The sequence below is a fragment of the Dama dama genome, chromosome 21 (assembly GCF_033118175.1).
Source record: "Dama dama isolate Ldn47 chromosome 21, ASM3311817v1, whole genome shotgun sequence".
Taxonomy (NCBI): domain Eukaryota; kingdom Metazoa; phylum Chordata; class Mammalia; order Artiodactyla; family Cervidae; genus Dama; species Dama dama.
This window is the reverse complement of record NC_083701.1, coordinates 2,139,298-2,161,142: the sequence shown is the minus strand read 5'-3', so window position 1 is coordinate 2,161,142 and position 21,845 is coordinate 2,139,298. Positions and strand designations below refer to the sequence as shown.

The window sequence follows — 21,845 nt, the reverse complement described above, 5'->3', positions numbered from 1 at the left end:
CAACCCATCTGTCTCCTGAAACTGGTGTTGGTGGTGGAGCCCCCTACACCAGTGGAGAGGCCAGCAGGCTGAGCCGAGTGTTGTGCTGAGCGGGGCTGTGGGCAGGGGGCACGTCTCTCTGCTGCTCCAGGTGCAGTTCACCCCATCTGCTCCAGCAGATTCCCATCTCGTAACAAAGGGGAAAGATGATCTTACTCTGCTTTATTTCAGATGCTGACTGCTGACCAGAAGGGGACTTGGAGCCTGGGTTTCTGGGCGTGGGAATCTGCAGAAGGCAGTGTCCAAAGCCATCCCAGTGATGGAGCTCACAGCCCCCACGTCTGGGAGGGGCCCTGACCCCAGACTTGGGAGGCTTTTAGGAAACCTGGATGCACAGAGCCTGCGGAGCTGCACCTCGCAAGAAGGGGGTTTCCAGCAGGTGACAGTCACCCACTGGAAGATCCAAACGACAGAGGCAGCACAGGCTGGAAGTAAGTCTGAGGGGAGCCCTCTCCTGAGCCCAGATCTCCTCCTGCTTCAGAGAGAGTTGATCGAGGGGGAGGCCCCCCAGCACGAGGCCTGCCGCAGCTTCCCATTCAACCCGGGCCTGGCCAGACATCAGGCTTCTTGTGCTGGGGAGAAAGCTCACAGGTGTGACGAGTGCGGGAAGGGCTTCAGCCAGAGCTCCCACCTGGCGGAGCATCAGCACATTCATGGCAGGGAGAGGCTATACGTGTGTAACGCGTGTGGCAAGGACTTTGTTCTCTACACGGATCTCATGGAGCATCAGAAAGTACACACGGGAGAAAGGCCCTTCAAGTGCACTCAGTGTGGGAAGGCATTCTGTCACAGCTCAGACCTGATCCGCCACCAGCGGGTCCACACCCGCGAGAGGCCCTTTGAGTGCAAGGAGTGCGGGAAGGGCTTCAGCCAGAGCTCACTGCTCATCCGGCACCAGAGGATCCACACGGGGGAGCGGCCATACGAGTGCAATGAGTGCGGCAAGGCCTTCATCCGGAGCTCCAGCCTCATCCGGCACTTCCAGGTCCACACGGAGGTGAGGCAGTATGAGTGCCAGGACTGTGGCAAGGCCTTTCGCCACCGCTCAGACCTCATCGAGCACCAGAGGATCCACACTGGGGAGCGGCCCTTCGAGTGCAACGAGTGTGGCAAGGCCTTCATCCGGAGCTCGAAGCTCATCCAGCACCAGCGCATCCACACTGGGGAGCGACCATACGTCTGCAACGAGTGCGGGAAGCGCTTCAGCCAGACGTCCAACTTCACGCAGCACCAGAGGATCCACACCGGGGAGAAGCTCTATGAGTGCAATGAGTGTGGGAAGGCCTTCTTCCTGAGTTCCTATCTTATTCGACACCAGAAGATTCATACCGGGGAGAGGGTGTACGAGTGCAAGGAGTGTGGGAAAGCCTTTCTCCAGAAAGCACACCTCACCGAGCACCAGAAGATCCACTCTGGGGACAGGCCCTTCGAATGCAAGGACTGTGGGAAAGCCTTTATTCAGAGCTCCAAGCTCCTCCTGCACCAGATTATTCACACTGGAGAGAAACCCTACGTGTGTAGTTATTGTGGGAAAGGCTTCATTCAGAGGTCAAACTTCCTTCAGCACCAGAAGATCCACACTGAGGAGAAACTCTATGAGTGTAGTCAGTATGGGAAAGAGCTCACCCCACCCCCAGACTTTAAAAGCAGTCAGGAGGCTCCCCAGGAGGGCCTTCCCTTGAGTCAGACAGCCGTACACTTGGGGGACACGTGTGGAGGGCCGGGGGGGCACACAGACTTCTAATTATCCTCCAGCTCACTTAGTGATGCTGGAAACAAGTGGCAGGGGCCCTGATTCGTGAGGTTTTGGAGGAGTCAGCATTTTCCAGGGTCATGGATGGGCGGGGCTGCCACCTCTCACTTGGCTGCAGTGGGGCCTACTGTCCTCCGTTGGGAGCACATGCTCGCAGGAGAGCCACACGATTGGACAGCTGGCATGGAGCTGGATCAGTTATGGGAGAGCTGTGGGTGTAGGAGCAAGGAGCTTGGCCTCGGAGAAAAAGATTCTATTCCACTGCACAGTAACAATTCACCTTTGAGTTAAATCCCTTTTAAAGCAGAGTTATGTATCTAATTTTATAACTTTAAAAGAGTATTCCTCAGCCATTTTTGATCTGTCAGAAACGCAAATTGGAGAAAGATACTTTGTTACCTAAAACCATAACTTGATTCCCTGTGGTCCTTAGGAGAAATTCTGAACTCCCCACCGTGCATCCAAAGGCTTCCTGGAGCCTCATCTGCTCCCGGTTCACTCCTGATCACAGAGGTAGCACCAACTGCTGGATGTGCCCCCTCATCCAGGCGCTCCTGCCTCCCAGCCGACGCTCAAGTGCCCCCTCTCATCTGGCTGATGACCCATCACAAGCTTCATGTTGGGTTCAGCCCACTACCCCTCTGCTGCTTCTGATCCTTGGTGGCCATTCACCTCTTGTTACTGTGCTTGCTCTGATTGTTCTGTGTGCTCTCTCATTGTTAAGGACCGTGAGTGTATCTCACTGATTTGTGTGTCCCTGCTATCTGGAGCAGGGCAATAAAAAGCACAGCCCAGTCTGTGTACACTTGGCACCTCTCTTGCTTTGTCCTATCTACACTGTTATTTAAAACATTAAAAAAAAAAAAAACTTTTTTTTGGTCATTGCTTTTTTGTTTTGTGACAGTGTAGTCTGCTGGTCTACTGGAAATACCTCCTCTTGGCCCTGCTGACGTCTCTGTTCGTAATGCATTCAACACTTGCAGGCAGTAACAGAGTAAGACTGGCCTCTTGTATGTTTTGCCTTCAGAGTTTGTCTATGAATGACTGTCCACTCGCTTGGGGGTGCTGTGGGGGGGGGGGGGGCGAGGTGCTCATCTTCATTTAGTGTTCTGTGTATCTCTAATTCACTCAGAGGGCACACAGTCCTGATACACTTCATGACTTTCTTCTGTCTTAACTCCATGATTGAGCCCAACTTCTTCCCCACCTCCCTGTTCTCCAGCTCACTTTCTCACTGATTTGAAAATGTATTGATCAAAAGGACCAGTGCTAAATACTTGGAAACCAAGGTGAATAAGACATCATCTGTCCTGAAGTTGTCCATAGTCTGATGGAGGCAGAAAGGTCATGGCAAGCTGAGTTCAGTGTTGGAGTTGAAGTATGTTTCCAGTTGTGCAGGGGTGTAGGTCAGGAGGCAGCTAGTTTGGTGTGGAGATGTGAGGCAGCTTCATGGAGGAGGTGACAGTGAACTGGACAAGTAGACACTTGTCACCTAAAAAAAGAGGGTGGTCTGGGAGGGACTCTGGAGAAAACAGGAGGCCTGGAGGATCCCTCTCTGATCTAAAGCAGGTGAGTTATATCACACAGTGGATAACTGTCTAGCAAAAGTGTTAGTTGTTGCATCGAATTTCTTTTATCTGAACATGAAAACAGTTTTGAAATGCTGTCAGAATGTACTGCCCGTGAGGGCATGTCTTGAGTTCTTAAATTCCAGCAACTCTTGAAGCCTTGAGTGGGTACAAAGCATATAGTACTCCATCGTTGGAAGACTCACCCATAACAGATGTTTCAAATGGTATAGAAACATATTACCAGACCATTTTAACCAACTTTGATTGAGGTCCAATTGCCATATAGTAACACACTCATTTTAAGTGTACAGAATTTTGGCAAATCCATATACCTGTATAACCATCATGACAATCAAGAAAAATAACACTTCTATCACCCAAAAAATGTTCCCTCTTGCCCTTTCCCAGGTCCCACTCCAGGCCCAAGTAAACACTTTGTTAGTATGTATTCATTCTGCCTGTTGTAGGACTTCACATAAATGGATTCATACGGCATGTAATCCTGTGTGTCTTATTCCACTTTGGCATGTTTTAAAGACTAAACCAAGTAGCTCTGTGTTTCCAGAGCTGTTTGTGAGTAGTGTTCCATTGTATGGGTGAAGGTCAACATCATATATTATTCATTCATCTGTTGGTAGAAATTTGGGTTTCCAGTTTTGGCTGTTATGAATAAAACAGTTATCAGCATTTGTATAAAAGTATTTGGACTTGCCTCTTTATTTCACTTGGGTAAATGTCTAGGAAATTAATTGCTGGATTATAAGATACATGAGTTTTAATTTTATAAGGAATTGCCAAAAAGTTCTTCATCGTGGTTATGGCCTCTCTTGCCACTGTCAGGTTCAACTGGTCCACATCCTTATCAACATGTAGTATGGTTACACTTCTAAAATGTAATCCACTCCAGTGGCATATATGGGTGTCTCTTTATGCTTCTATGCTTTATGCTGTGTATTTGCCTACTGAATGAGGGGACTCCCCAGGTGGCTCAGCAGTAGTGAATCTGCCCACCAGTGCAGGAGCCGCTGGAGACATCCCTGGGTTCAATCCCTGGGAACAGGAGGAAGATCCCTGGAGGAGGAAATGGCAACCCACTCCATTACTCTTGCTGGGAGAATTCCATGGACAGAAGAGTCAAGCAGGCCACAGTCCATGGGGTTGCAGAGTCTAACACGACTGAGCACGCACAGGCATACTGAGTGATGATATGGAGAATCCACGTGATCTTTTGTCCATTTTAAAACTGGGTGGTTTGTCTTATCTACTTATAAGGATTTTGGCAAAAAAGAAAAAAAAAAGGCAAAATGGTTGGGGAGGCCTTACAAATAACAAGAGAAGCAAAAAGCAAAGAAAAAAAGGAAAGATATCCATCTGAATGCAGGGTTCCAAAAGAACAGCAAGAGGATATAAGTCTTCCTATGTGATCAATGCAAACAAATAGAGGAAAACAATAGACTGGGAGAAACTAGAGATCTCTTCAGGAAAATCAGATTCCAAGGGAACATTTCATGTAAAGATGGACACAATACAAGACAACCGGTATGGACGTAGCAGAAGCAGAAGAGGTGGCAAGAATACACAGAAGAACTATACAAAAAATTGGGAAAGGAGTACGTCAAGGCTGTATATTGTCACCCTGTTTATTTAATTTATATGCAGAGTACATCATCCCATCCAGCCGGGCTGGATGAAGCACAAGCTGGAATCAAGACTGCCAGGAGAAATATCAATAACCTCAGATGTGCAGATGACACCACCATTGTGGCAGAAAGTGAAGAGGAACTGAAAAGCCTCTTGGTGAAAGTGAAAGAAGAGAGTGAAAAAGTTGGCTTAAAACTCATCATTCAAAAAACTAAGATCATGGCATCTGGTCCTATCACTTCATGGCAAATAGATGGGGAAACAATGGAAACAATGACAGACTTTGTTTTGGGGGGCTCCAAAATCACTGCAGAGTGTGACTGCAGCCATGAAATTAAAAGACACTTGCTCCTTGGAAGAAAAGCTATGACCAACCTGGACAGCATATAAAAAAATGCAGAGCCATTACTTTTGCTGACAAAGGTGCACCTAGTCAAAGCTTGCTCCTTGGGAGAAAAGCTATGACCAACCTGGACAGCATATAAAAAAAGCAGAGCCGTTACATTTGCTGACAAAGGTGCACCTAGTCAAAGCTGTGAGTTTTCCAGTAGTCATGTATGGATGTGAGAGTTGGACCATAAAGAACACTGAGCACAAAGAATTGATGCTTCTGAACTGTGGTGTTGGAGAAGACTCTTGAGAGTCCCTTGGACAGCATGGAGATCCAACCAGTCAATTGTAAAGGAAATCAGTCCTGAGAATTCATTGGAAGGACTGCTGCTGAAGCTCCAATACTTTGGCCACCCAATGCGAGGAACTAACCATTAGAAAAGACCCTGATGCTGGGAAAGATTGAAGGCAGGAGAAGGGGCTGACAGAGGATGAGATGGTTGGATGGCATCACTGACTTGATGGACATGAGTTTGAGCAAGCTCCGGGAGCTGGTGATGGACAGGGAAGCCTGGTGTCCATGGGGTCGCAGAGTCGGACACGACCGATCAACTGAAGTGAAGGATTTGGGGGGGCTTCTCTGGTGGCCCAGTGGTTGAGAATTCATCTGCCAATGCAGGGGACATGGAGTCAATCCTTGGTCTAAGAAGATCCCACATGCTATGAGGCTCTGGAGCCCTGGAACCCGCAACTACTGAAGCCAGCTGTACCCTAGAGCCTGTGCTTTTGCAACAGGAGAAGCCATGGCAATGAGAAGCCCGCTCACAGCTAGAGGGTAGCCCCCGACTCTCCTCAACTACAGAAAGCCTCCCAGCAAGGAAGACTCAGCACAGTCAAAAATAAACATCCAAAAAAAAAAAAAAAAAAGTGGAATTTTAGATACTTAGTTTTAGACCTTTCTTCTGTAAATATTTAAATCCAGGAACATCCCTCTAAACATCGCTCTAGCTGCATTCCACAGATTTTGACGTGGGGTGTTTCCATTGTTCCCGCAGCCCGGAAGGGTGGGACGAACCCAGCGGGCTCAGGCAAACAATGCCACTAAGACAAACTCCTAAAGGGGCGGAAGCGCCGCTTCCGACGGTGAGAGAAGCATTTCCGCTGGGGCGTGTGCGTCAAGGCTAGTCCCCTCTGGACTACTTGTAGAGTTCCCAGGTGAGGTTACCTCCGGGTCCTCGCCAGCTAGTCAAGGTGCGGCCGCCGGCCTGACGCTCCTCCGGGCGCTGGCCCCCACCCTCATCAGGCCCGAGCCTGTTTCTGCTTCCGGCTGCGCGCTCCCTGGGCGGCCGGGTGGTTTGGGCAACCTCGACTTGTGTGAATTCAACCTGGACCGCTCCGGTGGGAGCGCTGTGCCCCGCTGCCTGCTTAGTACCAAAAAATACCCTCGCTCAGGACTCCTTCACAGGTGGGAGCCGCGTGCTCCTACCTAGCCCATCGGCCGAGATGACTGGCGCTCTAACACAGGAATAGCCTTGAGTTTTGCCCTCTCCGTTTCCACCCTCCACGTCTCCGCCCGGGCCCCTACTCATCCCTCCACTCGACCATCTCACTGGCCAGTGATCGTCTCCCTGTCTTCCCTTATCCCGTCCTGCCCTGCTGCCGTACGATTTGCTCACCGAAGGGATAATCTTTCTGAAGTGTAGCCATCACAAAAGGACCTGCCTTTCCTGTAAAACCATGGGATCTTTCTGAAGGTTAGGAAAAGATTCTTCAGTTTCTTTTCTTCTAGAAGCATTATAGTTTCATCTTTCACATTTTGGTCCAACATCGATCTTAAATTATTTTGGGGTATGGTATGAATTACATTGATGCCCTTGTCATAAAACACACTTAACTGGGGGATTCCCTGGCAGTCAGGTGGTTAAGCTTCCACTGTTTCACTGCTGAAGATTCGGGTTCATTCCTTGGTCAGAGAACTAAGATCCGGCAAGCTGCCTGGCACTACCAAAAACAAAGAAACCCACTGAATTGTATGGGTGAGTCTATTTCTGCACTCTCTGCTGTTTCATTGATCTATATATTTATGTCTGTGCCAGTACTACACTGTCTTAATTACTGTAGTCTTAGAATCAAGGAGAGTGTAAGTCTTCCAGTTTTGTTCTTCAAGACGGGTTATTTGATGTCGTTTGCTTTTCCATGTAAATTTTATTGTCATCCTGTTGATTTCTACAAAACAAAACCAAAAAAACCTTGCTGTGGTTTTGCTTGGAGTGGTGTTGGATTTCTAGATTGGTTTAGGGAGAACTGATGATACCCATAACTGGGGGACATCGCTCCATTTGTTTCCATCTTAAAGTTTGCTTAGCATTGTTTTGTCGTTTTGAGAGTAGATGATTTGTTAAATATATTCCTATGTCGAATGTGTGTTTTTTCCCCACACCACCAAGAAACTAACTGAATTGTGACACACTGTATCTGGAGATAATGTCAGATGCCACAAGTTAAGGGCTCAGTCCCAGAAGGCTGCCTCTCTCCCCACAGCTGAGAGACCAAACTTAAGTCCAGGTTGTCACTTGTGCTTCTGACTGGCTATAGATCTGGAGGTTACCACAGCAGAGGCTGTGGGTTTGATTAGTTTGCTAGAGTGGTTCACAGAACTCAGAGAAACATTTAATTCACTGGATCATGGTTTATGATCAAAGGATAAGGATCAGAATAGCCCGATGGAAGACCCATAGGGAAAGTATGGGGAAATGGCCCATGGTCTTCCATGGTCTCTCCAAACACTCTACTCTCCTGAATTGCCATGTGTTCACCAACCTGGAATTTCTTGAACCCTTCCAGCACTGGAGTCCCTCACTCCAGGCACTGGAGATAAAACCAACATTGTGTTCTTGGGATAAACTCACTTGGATGTGATACAGAGTTCTTTTAGTAAATTGCTGTACTGGGCTTCCTAATGTTTTGTTAAGGACTTCTGTGTCTGCTTATGAGAAAGTATTTTTGTATGTTTCTTGTGATGTCTTTATCAGGTGAAGGCTTTGCTGGCTTCATAACACAAGCTGGAAAGGGTTTGCTTTCCCTTGTTCTCCTACAGGCTTCTAAGATTGGTATAGTCTTCCTTGAGGGTTTGGTAGAGTTCATCAGTGAATCAGCTCAGTCCGGTGTTTTTTCTGTGACAAGGTTTCTTCTTTTGTCAGATTCACAGAATTATGTCTATAAGGGAATTTGTCCATTTCATCTGAGTTGCTGAACTTGTTGGCCAGAGTTGGTCAGAGCAGAAGTAACACTACTCTTCATGTCTTTAGGATCTGTAGTGTGACCTCATTGTTTCATCCCATACATGGGGAACTAGGCATCTTCCTCCTGCTGGCCTTTTTCTTAAGGTGTCTTGGACACTGTCCTCTCTTGCATCATCAGGAATAGCTCGATGGATGTCTGAAGCAGGGCTCCCTGCTTCATCTGGGAAAGACACAAGGACTCACTGTAGCCAGAGACTTTGGGATCCTGAGGAGGGTGATTCTGAACAGATCATCTGGACAGAAGTTGGATCTGAGCAGACCAGGTCTGCATAGTTTGGGGCGGAGCTTGTGGCTTATTCGCAAAACTTGGTGAAGGATAATAAAGCCCTGATGGAAGAATCTGATTTGGGGGGAAATACCCAAGAATCTCCATGTGTGCAGTGCTGTGGGTATGGGCTGTCTGTCCTGGTCCCATCTCCTGAGGAGGTATCAGGGTGGGATCTGATCCCCAATCATCCAGTCTGGTATCTGGCTAAGCTGTTGGCTTTCAGCCATAAATGGATGGTCTTGGTCACCATTTGGTGGTAGCCTGTGGCTTGCTCTCTGGAACGTCAGAGTCTTTTGTATGGCAGGGGGGACACAGGACACCCAGTGGTTTCCTTACTGATGCTAGCACCTATCCCACTCCTAAATTCCCCTTCCATCGTGGAGCAGGCATGAGTCACTGGGGAGGGAGGACTAAAATCCTGTTATCAGCAGGTTCTAAGTCAGGAAGGTGTGACGGAAATCTAAAGCATTCCAAGGGCTGGGAGGACGGTCAAGAATTATAGTTCAAATGTGCATTAACACTTCTCAGGTGACCACTGACTGAGAAGAGTGTGACTGTCACACAAGCAGAGAAACAGTGAAATCAGAGGGAGGAGGGTTCAGCTGAAACACAAAGGGAGAAATACAGAAAGTATAAAATTAACTGATAAAAAAGAATACTGCTATTAACACTGCAAGTAAACCAATGTAAAATATGCCCTGAACTTAAAAGACTGAGACTGTCAGACTGTATTTTAAAACACAAGAATGAGAGGGATGCGGGTTCCATTCCTGGTTGGGAAGTTGAGATCCCACATGACAGGGGGCAACTGAGCCCATGCACCACAACTAAGGCCTGATGCAGTCAGAAACAGATAAATAAGTAAATATTAAAAATAATAAGATACAAGAACCATATTTACTGATTCTAGGGACACATCTAAAATATAAAACTGACACTGGTAGAAAGGGGGTGCAAGACAAGCCCCCTAAAAGCTGGAGCTGCCATATTACTGTCAGGCTGTGGGCAGCAGTGAACACTGCAGACTGATGAGAGAGTTAGTGCACAGAGGACAGCCAGTAGTTCTACACGCATATGCAACTCATAATTGCTTCAGCACACATAAAATAACAGAACTACAAAGAAATTGACAAGTGCCTACTCAGAGCTGTTTCTCAGGGAACTACTTCATGGAAACTAGCGGGCTAGAGGTCCTGAGGACCCGAGGTGTCCAGGCAGGAGGGCAGTGAAGTGTCAGTGCTGGGAAGAGGATTGTGGACTGTGCTGCTGTCCATTAGCTTCCTGGTTACCAAAACACTCCATTGATTTAACACCACAAATTAAAGCAAAGGCTTGAGCAAGGTCCACAAGTCCCATTTAGTGGAAATGTTTCTTAAGTCTCTGTTGTTTCGTCTCAAAGTTGTGCCCGACTCCTTGCTACCCTGTGGACTGTAGCCCGCCAGGCTCCTCTGTCCATGGGATTTCCCAGGCAAGAGTACTGGAATGGGTTGCACTTCCTTCTTCAGGGGATCTTCCCAACCCAGGAATCGAACCTGTGTCTCCTTCATCTCTTGCATTGGCAAGCAGGTTCTTTAACACTGAGCCACCAGAGAAGCCCTGAGCCTCTGATACTTGTTAACAATTTCCCCTCTATACTTTAAGAAAATTCTTTGCTATTCATTTTTGGCAAAAAAGGAGAGTCATTTGTCCTATAGAGGTTTGGATGACTGCATCCCTACTCTGCCTTTTAACATATTCCTCTGTCCCCTGTATTTTGTATCCTGGTAGTTACAACTAGAAGCTGGATTATATGAATGTTGTTTCTAATGCTGTATAGGTTGCTTGGTGTAGATGCTACTGTTTCACACCAGAAGGCACTTCATATCTCACTCTTAGTAAAGTCAGGGTCATTCATGGATTCAGGGGTCAGCTAGACCCATTTATTATCCTCATAAAATTCTACCCATAGACTTTAGCAACCATCATGATTGAGTATTTTTTCTACACCTATATTAGGTGGAGTTCTGTATGTAATTTTCCTTCATCAACAATTTGTTTATCCTGACATTCAGGTCATATGGGAAAGGCAGACTGGATGTGTGATTCTCTGTTTACCAAATTTTATTATTTATTCACTTGGCCCCTCCACACAGCTTGTGGGACCCTAGTCCCCAGTCCAGGGATTGAACCCAGGTTCCCTGCAGTGATAGCACAAAGTCCTAACCACTGGCCCATCAGGGAATTGGGAATCTAGCAATTTTTAGAATGCTAGATTATTGCATTTTAAGTTCATGTATTTTAATGTATTTGATGTGTTTCTATTCAATACATCCTTTTTGATGCTGAAATTGTTGCATTTTTGGCCAATCAGAACCCTTTACTTTGCTACTCTGACCTCTGGGAGCAACTTTGTATCTGGCACTAGTTGCCACAGACTCAATTTGCTTTACTTCCTTTCCCAAATCTCTAGAGAGACCCTTTAAAATTGAAATCAGTTCTGAGAACCTGACTGTCCTGGATTTCAAACAAACTTTTCCCAGAGAATTTGTGTTTGCTGCTGCCAGGCGCCTCTGAGGATTTTCAGCCTAGAACCAGAATATTTAAATTTCCAAGGGCGGTGTCCGGGTACGGGGGTGGGGCCCAGTTTGAAAGCTGCGGTCTGAACTCCTTTCTCCAAAGGGCCCAGGTCCGCTGGGTACTGTGGCGCGTCCACCTGGGGAGACCGGGGAGCCCCTCGAGGTCTCCACGCCCAGGAGCGCTCCGGCCGCTCTCGCTGCGGCCACCTCGCCGGTCGGTTCTTCCGACTCCGTGAAACCTCTCTCTGCGCTTGTCATGAAATCCCTACCCCTTCAGCCAGCGCTGAGGGTGCGTGGGGCCTGGTTTCCCCCACACTTACCTCCCTGATACAGCCTCGAGGAATGCAAACCACACGTGATGGACACCGTACTACCCGGCCTCCACGCACTGGGTCTGACAGCGAAATCAAAGTTAAAAATTATCCCCGGAATTCCCCAGTGGTTAGGACTCTGCGCTGCCGGGATCCAGGTTCAATGTTCAATCCCTGGTCGGAGAACTGAGAATCCAAAAGCCGCCCAGCAGGGCAAGAAACAAAAACCCCAGTAGGTTAAACATAAAAACTCCCACGGCTCCGTTTGGCGCCAGAACAAAGCCCAGCCCCTCCGAAGGCTCCCGAGGGCCTGAGACTCTCCACCAGCGCCTCCCCGGCCTGCCAGACTCCCTCCCTGCTCGAATACTACCTGTCCACGCCCCCGATGTCCATGTCTGCCACCAGACTATCAGCCCTGTGGGCAGGACGGTGGCGTGGTCGTCTCTCTCTGCCCCTGCCAGTGCAACCAGCTGTGGAGTCCCGGCAGACACCCAAAGCAGAGAACGACCAGCGTTGCAGGTTGAAAACTGGAAGCCATCATGAGTGGCCCCTGCGCTGGCCGGAAACGCTGGACAGCGAAGCAGGTAGTGCCAGAGCGGAGAGTGGAGGAGGGAGTCACGCCTTTATTTATAATCCACTCACCAAACCCGCCTCATGGACAGCCCCTTTCCCCGCCACCTTCTGGCCTCACTAGCCTTCCTCGAGGTAGGTTCAGGCTCTCCCGGAGGCGGCTTCATCTGCAGCATCACGGTCGCTGTCTTCGTCGACTGGGAGAGGGTAAGAGCTCGACCTGGGGACGAGCTTCCCAGAGAGGATGGTGTTCTGTGAGGCGGCATGCAGTGAGGACCGCGAAGAGAATTGAGAGTCGGGCTCCGGGCCGGATGGGGTCAGGGATGGGACCCTGGAACCTGGGCGCGACAGGGACAAGGACTGGACCCTGGAGCCCGCGTGCGACGGGTCGTGGGATGGGACTCGTGAATTGGCCCTCGAAGGGGCCAGAGACAGGACCCTGGAGCCAACACGCGACGGGACCAGTGACGGGAGCCTGGGAACTGAGACCTTCGAGGGCAGGGGCGGGGTCCAAGAATCCGCGCGGCTTAAGACCTGAGACGGGTTCTGGGAGGCCGGGACTAATGGGACCGGGAAGGTCGCGCGCGACGGGGTCTTGGAGGGAAAAGACTCGGGGTCAGAAGCGGCCGGCGACGGCTCCCAAAGCGGCGGGCCCTCGGGGCCCCGGCGCAGCCAGCCGTGCACGCGCGCCAGGTCCCGCGTGTCCTCAAGCTCGCGCCGCAGCTGCTCGCGCTGCTCCAGCAACTGGCGCCGCGTGTCCCGCAGCACCTGGGCCCGGCGGCGCAGCTGCAGCACCTCCTGCCGCAGGCGACCGTTGTCCACTCTGATGGCCTGGGTGTGCGCCAAGAGCGCGCGCGCCGCCTCCCGCTCCGCGCGCCGCGCCAGCGACTGCACGCGCAGGCGCGCCTCGCGCTCAAACGCTGCCTTGTCCTCCAGGAACTGCTGCCTCGCGCGGTGGAGCAGCTGCGTGTGCTCCACACGCATATGCAGTAGCTCGCGCTCCAGGGCCCGGATCCGGGCCAGCTGCTCCAGCTGCAGCTCCTGCGGGCGCGGCGCGGGTCAGCACCGGGCCGCGGCGCGCGCCCACCTCGCCCGGCCCCCGCCCGGCCCGCCCGCGGGCGCGCGCGCACTGACCTTGTAGGGCTGCAGCTCCTGCACCTGCTGCGCCATCTGCGCCGCGCGCGCCTCCATCTCCAGCAGCTGCGCGCGCAGCCCGTCCTCACGCGCGCGGTAGATCGACTCCAGCTCTGCGCGCTGCCTGTGGATCTGCAACAGGTCCACGCGGTTCTGCTCTTCCAGCGTAACGACGGCGTTGGCGGAGCGCTGCGCGCGCGTGCTCGCGTAGCTCGCGTAGAACCGGTTCTCCTCGCGCAGGCGCGCCGCCTCGCTGTCAAGCAAGTCGTTCTCCTGCCTCAGTTGGTCGTCGCGCTGCTTACAGGCGTCCAGTTCCTCAGAGAGCAGCTTGTGCTCGCGCTGCAGGTACTGACCGCGCTCCGACAGCGGCGGCTCGGCGCCCTCTCCCGCCGCGGCCCCCCGGCGCCCGGCGCCCGGCCCGCTCTTCTTCTTGGGCGCCATGGGTCGGGGCCCGCAGCCCGGTCCTCTAACTCATCCCTGCCCCGACCCCAGGCCCGAATGTTCTGGCAAGGTTGGGCGCGTCTCAGGGTCACGAAGCTGCGGGAGGCAGAATCAGGCGTTTGGGGTCAATCAGGGGTCAGGGTATTGTCGCCAACCTTTACCAGTGGGGTCTTACCGGACTCTGGCCGTCAGTCGGGTGTCCTCCACCTTCAGTAGTGGTGTCGGTTAGCCGGAACGGTCTCCATGGAAACAGAACTTAGTCGCCCTTCCCAACTCCAGTCCTGATGCTTGCGCAGCGCCTCCCCACCCCCACCCCGCCACCGCCCCTCTTTCTCCATTCCCCCCAACTCCCTCACTCAAAGTCGGTGCGTGATGGCCCGTGTGCCTGCCCTGCAGAAATCGGAGTCCAGACGGGCAGGACTTTGGCTTTCCCCGGAGGACCACGCTGGGCTTGCTTCTGAATCTAGCAGACCCAGCAGCAGCCAGAGTAGACCGCATTCTCCATATCCAGATGGCCCTTTTGCAGCCCCTGCGCCAGTGGCCGCCATATGGGGAGAGCTTTCGCCAAGTTCTTGGCCTCCCCCACCGCACCCTGTCACACACAATATCTCCCTGTATCTCGTCACTACAGAACGCTTCCTCACAACTTTTCATCACTCAGAGACCCAGTTTTCCTGGAAGCACTTCGTGATTCCTTCCTCCTCTCTGGAGCCCTCTAGGAGTTAGGACTGCTGAGAAGGCCAAGCCCATACGGATGCCATCCCCTGGTCAGGAAAGCTTTTCTCTGGGATTTCCTCTCCTCAGCAGGCCGGTGAGGCAGCTGTTCAGCTCAACCCACCAGCCTGCGCTTGGTCTTCCCAGCCGGCTGGAGTGGCTGGTCAGGCCTCCCATCCTGTCTGATGCTTTTGACAAGTAACTTAAATCTCTACCCATTTCTGCCCTGCCTTCCTACAGTTGGGTTTCTGTCCCGATGTGTCCACATAGGCTGCCATAGGGACAGGTTCAAGAATTGATGACTTGTAATGTGAGGAGCACAGTGTAGGAAACCACATGTGTAGGAGGGCTTGCCTCCAACAAGCCTTAGGAGATTGAGTTCAGAGCCCAGCACTTTGCTCCAATGGCTGGACTTGCTCTAGTTAGTTACACGTGCACCAAAGGTGGGGCAGAGCTTCTTAAAATTAGGAACACACTTGAAGCATTTTTCTCCTTATAAAAATGTATTTTATAAATTAAAGTGACAAACTTTTAAGACTTCAGAATTTCCATTATCTTCACGTTAAACAACTCTAAAGAAATACTGACTCGTAAAATCCTAAAACAGCATCTGAGTGTTGGCCTTAAATGACCTGGGCTTCTTACAAAAAACTGGGGAAAGCCTAAGGAGACCAATCAGCCATGACCCTGCAGTGGGGGCTTCACCAGGCCCATTTGGTACCCCTTCTCCTCCAAGCCTGGCATTCCTGACCAGGGTCTCTCTGCCTCCAGAGGCAGCCACCAATGCTCTCCACCGTATCACCGTGGGACCTGCCTGGGGCCACTGTCACCATTTGACTGATGGGAAAACAGACTGCTGATCACATGGACCAAGCCTTGTCTAACTCAATGAAACTATAAGAGATTTTGTGTAGGGCCACCCAAGACAGACAGGTCATGGTGGAGAGTTCTGACAAAACATGGTCCACTGGAGAAGGGACCACTTCAGTATTCTTGCCTTGAGAACCCCAAGAACAGTAGTGAAAAGGCAAAATGATAAAACACTGAAAGATGAACTCCCCAGGTTGGTAGGTATGCTACTGGAGAAGAGTGGAGAAATAACTCCAGAAAGAAGAGATGAAGCCAAAAAGAAAACAATGCCCAGTTGTGGATGTGACTGGTGATGGAAGTAAAGTCCGATGCTGTAAAGAGCAATATTGCATAGAAACCTGGAATGTTAGGTCCATGAATCAAGGTGAATTGGAAGTGGTCAAACAGGAGATGGCAAGAGTGAATGTCAACATTTTAGGAATCAGTGAACTAAAATAGACTGGAATGGGTGAATTTAACTCAGATGACCATTATATCTACTACTGTAGGCAGGAATCCCTTAGAAGAAATGGAGTAGCCCTCATAGTCAACAAAAGAGTCCAAAATGCAGTACTTGGGTGCAATCTCAAAAATGACAGAATAGTCTTTGTTCATGTCCAGGGCAAACCATTCAATATCACAGCAATCCAAGTCTATGCCCCAACCAGTGATGCTGAAGAAGCTGAAGTTGAATGGTTCTATGAAGACCTACAAGACCTTCTAGAACTAACACCCAAAAAAAGATGTCTTTTTCATCATAGGAGACTAGGATGCAAAAGTAGGAAGTCAAGAGATACCTGGAGTAACAGGCAAGTTTTGCCTTGGAGTACAGAATGAAGCAGGGCAAAGGCTAACAGTTTTGCCAAGAGAACACACTGGCATAGCCAACACCCTCTTCCAACAACACAAGAGACGACTCTACAGATGGATATCACCAGATGGTCAATACTGAAATCAGATTGATTATATTCTTTGCAGCCAAAGAAGGAGAAACTCTATACAGTCAGCAAAAAACAAGACCGGGAGCTGATCATGAACTCCTTATTGCTAAATTCAGACTTAAATTGAAGAAAGTTGGGAAAACCACTAGACCATTCAGGTATGACCTAAATCAAATCCCTTACAATTATACAGTGGAAGTGACAAACAGATTCAAGGGATTAGATCTGATAGAGTGTCTGAAGAACTATGGATGGAGGTTCTTGACACTGTACAGGAGGAAGTGATCAAGACCATCCCCAAGAAAAAGAAATGCAAAAAGGCAAAATGGTTGTCTGAGGAGGACTTATAAATAGCTGAGAAAAGAAGTGAAAGGCAAAGGAGAAAAGGAAAGATATACCCATCAGAATGCAGAGTTCCAAAGAACAGCAAGGAGAGATAAGAAAGCCTTCCTCAGTGATCAATGCAAAGAAATAGAGGAAAACAATAGAATGGGAAAGACTAGAGATTTCTTCAAGAAAACTAGAGATACCAAGGGAATATTTCATGCAAAGATGGACACAATGAAGGACAGAAATGGTATGGACCTAACAGAAGCAGAACATACTAAGAAGAGGTGGCAAGAATACACAGAAGAACTATACAAAAAAGACCTTAATGACCCAGATAACCATGATGGTGTGATCACTCATCTAGAGCCAGACATCCTGGAATGCAAAGTCAAGTGTGCCTTAGGAAGCATTGCTCCGAACAAAGCTAGTGGAGGTGATGAAATTCCAGTTGAGCTATTTCAAATACACAAAGATGATGCTGTTAAAGTGTTGCACTCAATATGCCAGCAAATTTGGAAAACTCAGCAGTGGCCACAGGACTGGAAAAGGTCAGTTTTCATTCCAATCCCAAAGAAAGGGAATGCCAAAGAATATTCAAACTACCACATAATTGCAGTCATCTCACATGCTAGCAAAGTAATGCTCAAAATTCTCCAAGCCAGGCTTCAACAGTATGTGAAAAGAGACCTTCCACATGTTCAAGCTGGATTTAGAAAAGGCAGAGGAACCAGAGATCAAATTGCCAACGTCCGTTGGATCATCGAAAAAGCAAGAGAGTTCCAGAAAAACATCTACTTCTGCTTTATTGACTAAGCCAAAGCCTTTGACTTTTTGTGGATCACAAGAAACTGTGGAAAATTTTTTAAGAGATGGGAATACCAGACCACCTTACCTGCCTCCTGAGAAATCTGTATGCAGGTGAAGAAGCAGCAGTTAGAACTGAATATGGAACAATGGACTGGTTCCAAATAGGGGAAGGAGTATGTCAGGGCTGTATATTGTCACCCTGCTTATTTAACTTCTATGCAGACTGCATCATGCAAAATGCCAGGCTGGATGAAGCACAAGCTAGAATCAAGATTGCCGGGAGAAATATCAATAACCTCAGATATGCAGATAACACCACCCTTATGGCAGAAAGCAAGGAAGAACTAAAGAACCTCTTGATGAAAGTGAAAGAGGAGAGTGAAAAAGCTGGCTTAAAACTCAACATTCAGAAAACTAAGATCATGGCATCTGGTCCCATCAGTTCATGGCAAATAGATGGGGAAACAATGGAAACAGTGACAGGGGCTCTTTTGGGGGCTCCAAAATCACTGCAGATGGTGATTGCAGCCATGAAATTAAAAGACGCTTACTCCTTGGAAGAAAAGCTATGACCAAGCTAGACAGCATATTAAAAAGCAGAGACACCACTTTGCCAACAAAGGCCTATATAGTCAAAGGTATGGTTTTTCCCTTGTATGGATGTGAGACTTGGACTATAAAGAAAGTTGAATGCAGAGAGTTGATGCTTTTGAACTGTGGCATTGTAGAAGACTCTTGAGGGTCCCTTGGACTGCAAGGAGATCCAACCAGTCAATCATAAAGGAAATCAATCCTGAATTTTCATTGGAAAGACTGATGCTGAAGCTGAAACTCCAGTACCCTGGCCATCTGATGCAAAGAACTGATTCATTGGAAAAGACCCTGATGCTGGGAAAGATTGAAGGCAGGAGGAGAAGGGGATGACAGAGGATGAGATGGTTGAATGGCATCACCAACTCGACGGACATGAGTTTGAGTAAGCTCCGGGAGTTGCTGATGGACAGGGTGGCCTAGTGTGCTGCAGTCCATGGGGTCACAACAAGTCGGACACCACTGAGCGACTGAACTGAAGTGAGCTAAACTGAAACAGACTGAGAGGTGGGGACCTGCTCTCAAGACCGGGCTGGGCCGGTCCTTCGCGTCTCGGACCCCTTGCCCTCCCAGGCCACGCCGCACCGTCCCCCTCCCGGGCTCCTGCGCCGCACACATCTGCGCGGGAGTGTCTAGGTAGACCTTGGCCTTTTAATTTCTGTTTCGAAGTGAGGCACCCGATGAGCAGAGGTTTTTAAAGTCGTCCGGGCCTCACAGGTTTCTCGGCGACTTGTCCTCGCGTTAAAGCTCATAAACGCCGCTTTCCCGAAGAGGCATGGCGAGCGTTTCCTCTTGCTCGTTCTCTGGGTTCCTGGAGACTCGCTTCTCCCAGGCACTGTAATTCCCGATGACGCAATCCCAAGGGCCTCGAAGGCGGAGCCCCAGGGAAGCCCCTCCGGCCCCTGACCTGGTCCTGGGGCGATCACGGCAAAGCCCGCCCGATCTGGGCTCTGCTCCCTCCCGGCCCCGCCCCACTCGCCGGGTCCGCCCCCTCCGCCCCCTCCCAGCCGGAAGCGTCCACCTCGGCGCTCGCAGCTGAGCTGGCCGCCCGGGCTGGACCTCGCCTCTGCCTCGCGGCAATTCGGGTCAGAATTGTGTCCTTGGGTTCCTAGGGCTCGCTCCGCGCCGAAGGCCACGGGGTGCGTGGGTGTTGCCGGGAGCGGCCCCTCTCCCGGTGAAGAGGGGGCGTGCCGGGCCTGGAGGCGGGCTGAGACGCCCCCAACTGCAGACCTCAGGGGGCTTTCTCTTAATTGTGCTGAGAAAGGGGTGTCTAGTGTCCAGGCCCCCCATCCCCGCCGCCCACTGGAGACGGAGCTCATCTCCAAGGGCCCAGATTCAAAGCCAAGTGTTAATCCTGATCCATCTCCCCACCCTTGGGGTCTTCCCCCCTCCCTTCCTGATGGTGTGGGGTCTCTGTCCTTCCAGGGGCCAAGACCCAGGCTGGGGAGCGTCTGGAGCGGTCACTCACCTCTTAACCGGGACCCTGAGCTGGAAAAACACTGGAAGGAAGAGGCGCTGGCAGTCTGCTCAACTTCTGCCAAGGCCGCCCCCACCCCCTTCCCGGCGGACTCTCCCAGAGCCTCGCGCTGGACCCTGAAGGCCGCAGTACAGTGTCCCATCCGGCTTGTTCCTAGGTTACCGCTCTCTTGGCTGAGCTCCTGCCCCTACCCGGCCAGGCCACCAGAGGGCACAACTTCCTGCCCAGGCTTGCTGTTCCTTCTGCCTTGGAGCCCTCCCTGCTGAGCTCTGGAGACTTGGGGTGAGCGCCCCTTCTCTGGAGTACCAACGGGCTTGGGCTGTGTGTCTGACCCGCGGGCGAGCACTTCCTGGTCCCATTTCACAGATGGAAAAACTGAGGCACAGAGCGAGTTGTGCAAGGACTCCTGAAAGCACTGGGTCTGTGACTTGGGCCTTAGTGGGCTCTTCCCACAGTGTGTGCACTGCGTCTCTGGCAGAGGTCACACGAAGGGGGCCTGGCAAGAGGGATGCCCCAGCCCCACCCCAGTACCTTGTCCCTTGATCAGAAGCACAGCACTGATGGCGATCACCGTCGTGAAGGGGAGGATGGGCAGGAACGTGAGAGAGGTCCAGGAGAGCCTGTATATCCAGCGCATCCTCTGGCTGAGGTCAAGCCCTGGAGACCCCGGACCTGGCAGTTCTCTTGCCCTGGGCAGGCCCCCAAGTCTGTCCCCTTCCCTAGATCCCCGTTTGGGGCTGCCTGCCACCCTGCCCTGCCGCACCCCCAACCTGAGCTGGCCCTGGGCTGGGCACTCAGGACCCTTCCTCAGGCAGCCTCCCCGGACAGCCAAGTACCTTGGAACTGGTGCCAGACCCACACCAGGCTCATGGTCAGCCCCAGCTGGAAGGACCAGATCCAGGCCACGACATAGGTCAGCTCCCACAGCTGTGGCTGCCTCTGAAGGAAGCGCCCTCCCCAGACATACGGAACCGTGAGGGACACACAGCCGTGAGGGACACAGCTGCACATCACCCGATTCCCAGGAGCCACATGGGCAGGAGCCGGCAGGAACCCTGGGTGCGCATGTGTGCGCTCGCAGCACACGAGGGTCGGGGCCCTGGGGGATGCTGCCATGGTGACCCAGGGCCCTGGCCTGCTCAGGGTCAGTGGGTCACAGCTCTGGGGAGAGGCCTCGTTGGAGCCCAGGGCCTGTGGCTTGGTCCTTGGTCCCCCCTGAGTGGCCAGGCCAGGGTGGCTGGGGCTCAGGGTATGATCCAGGTTGGTCTACGCGCCCCCCCAGGGTTGCTCGCTTACCTCTGTTTGTGAGGAAGAGGATGACAAACAGAAGGATGCCCAGACTCCAGAGCCCTGCGCAGGCCCCGATGGCAATGCCAGCACCCACCTGCACAGGCTGGTTCAGAGACACCCCTGAGAGACAGTCAGGAGGGGCGTCCCCTGTTTGAGTCTGGACACATGATCTGGAGACAAGTCCATCTACAACCCAAAGGTGCCCTCCTAGGAGAGGCCCAGGCAGCTGCCTGGGGTGACCTGGGGTACCTGGGTCCATAGCCATCGCTGGGAGCGGGAGAGGAGAGCCCAGCTTGGAGTCCCAGGTGCTGGGGAGCACAGCAGGTCCTCCTGCTACGGGCTCAGGCTGCTCTGGGGACAGGATGGGCGGTGGGCTCCACCGTAATGCAGATGGGGACGCAGCTGATATCTACTCAGACTTGGACACTGAGGGGCAGCAAGGGTGGGGCGCACACATGGACTGTGACACACAGGACGGGCGGGGCCCACAGGGACTGTGACACTCTGCGGTCCGGGAGGCAGGCTCCCTGAGTGAGTCTGGTCTCCAGGGTGTTAAGGAGGCTGGAGACCGTGAAGCAGGAACTTCAGGCCAAATCATCTCGACCTGGGGGTTTGACCTGCCACGTGCTCACTCCCCTCAACTGTGGGTTTCCTGGATGAGGCCCCCCCAAACCACATGTGATTTCCCCATGGGTCAGCTAAAAGTTCAATGCACGGTCCACTTTTTCTTGAATGCATAATAAATACCCTAAATCAATAATGCATTCAGAACAAACCTGAAGGCATGCAATAAAACTGTCAACTGACACTTGATGAGAAAATAAAAACTTCTTGACAAAATTTATATCTGCAAGGATATTTAAAGAAGAGGAAAATGGACTGGGTATAAATAATGGCCCCAAGAGAAAACACATAATAGCAGATTTAAAAA

At 51.2% G+C, this 21,845-nt stretch overlaps 2 protein-coding genes across 2 annotated transcripts; one reads left to right on the top strand and one right to left on the bottom strand.

The window, feature by feature from the left end:
- Positions 1-298: 298 nt before the first annotated feature.
- Positions 299-4,060, top strand: ZNF623 (zinc finger protein 623). The gene has a single exon (XM_061123901.1). It carries the CDS (start codon positions 299-301, stop codon positions 1,781-1,783), a length of 1,485 nt encoding a protein of 494 aa, XP_060979884.1. The 3' UTR covers positions 1,784-4,060.
- A 7,973-nt stretch (positions 4,061-12,033) lies between these two features.
- Positions 12,034-20,587, bottom strand: CCDC166 (coiled-coil domain containing 166). The gene is made up of 3 exons (XM_061123032.1): positions 19,616-20,587; positions 13,475-14,011; positions 12,034-13,381 (listed from the first exon to the last, which is right to left on the bottom strand). Exons 2-3 carry the CDS (start codon positions 13,913-13,915, stop codon positions 12,482-12,484), a joined length of 1,341 nt encoding a protein of 446 aa, XP_060979015.1. The 5' UTR covers positions 13,916-14,011; positions 19,616-20,587; the 3' UTR covers positions 12,034-12,481.
- Positions 20,588-21,845: the final 1,258 nt, after the last annotated feature.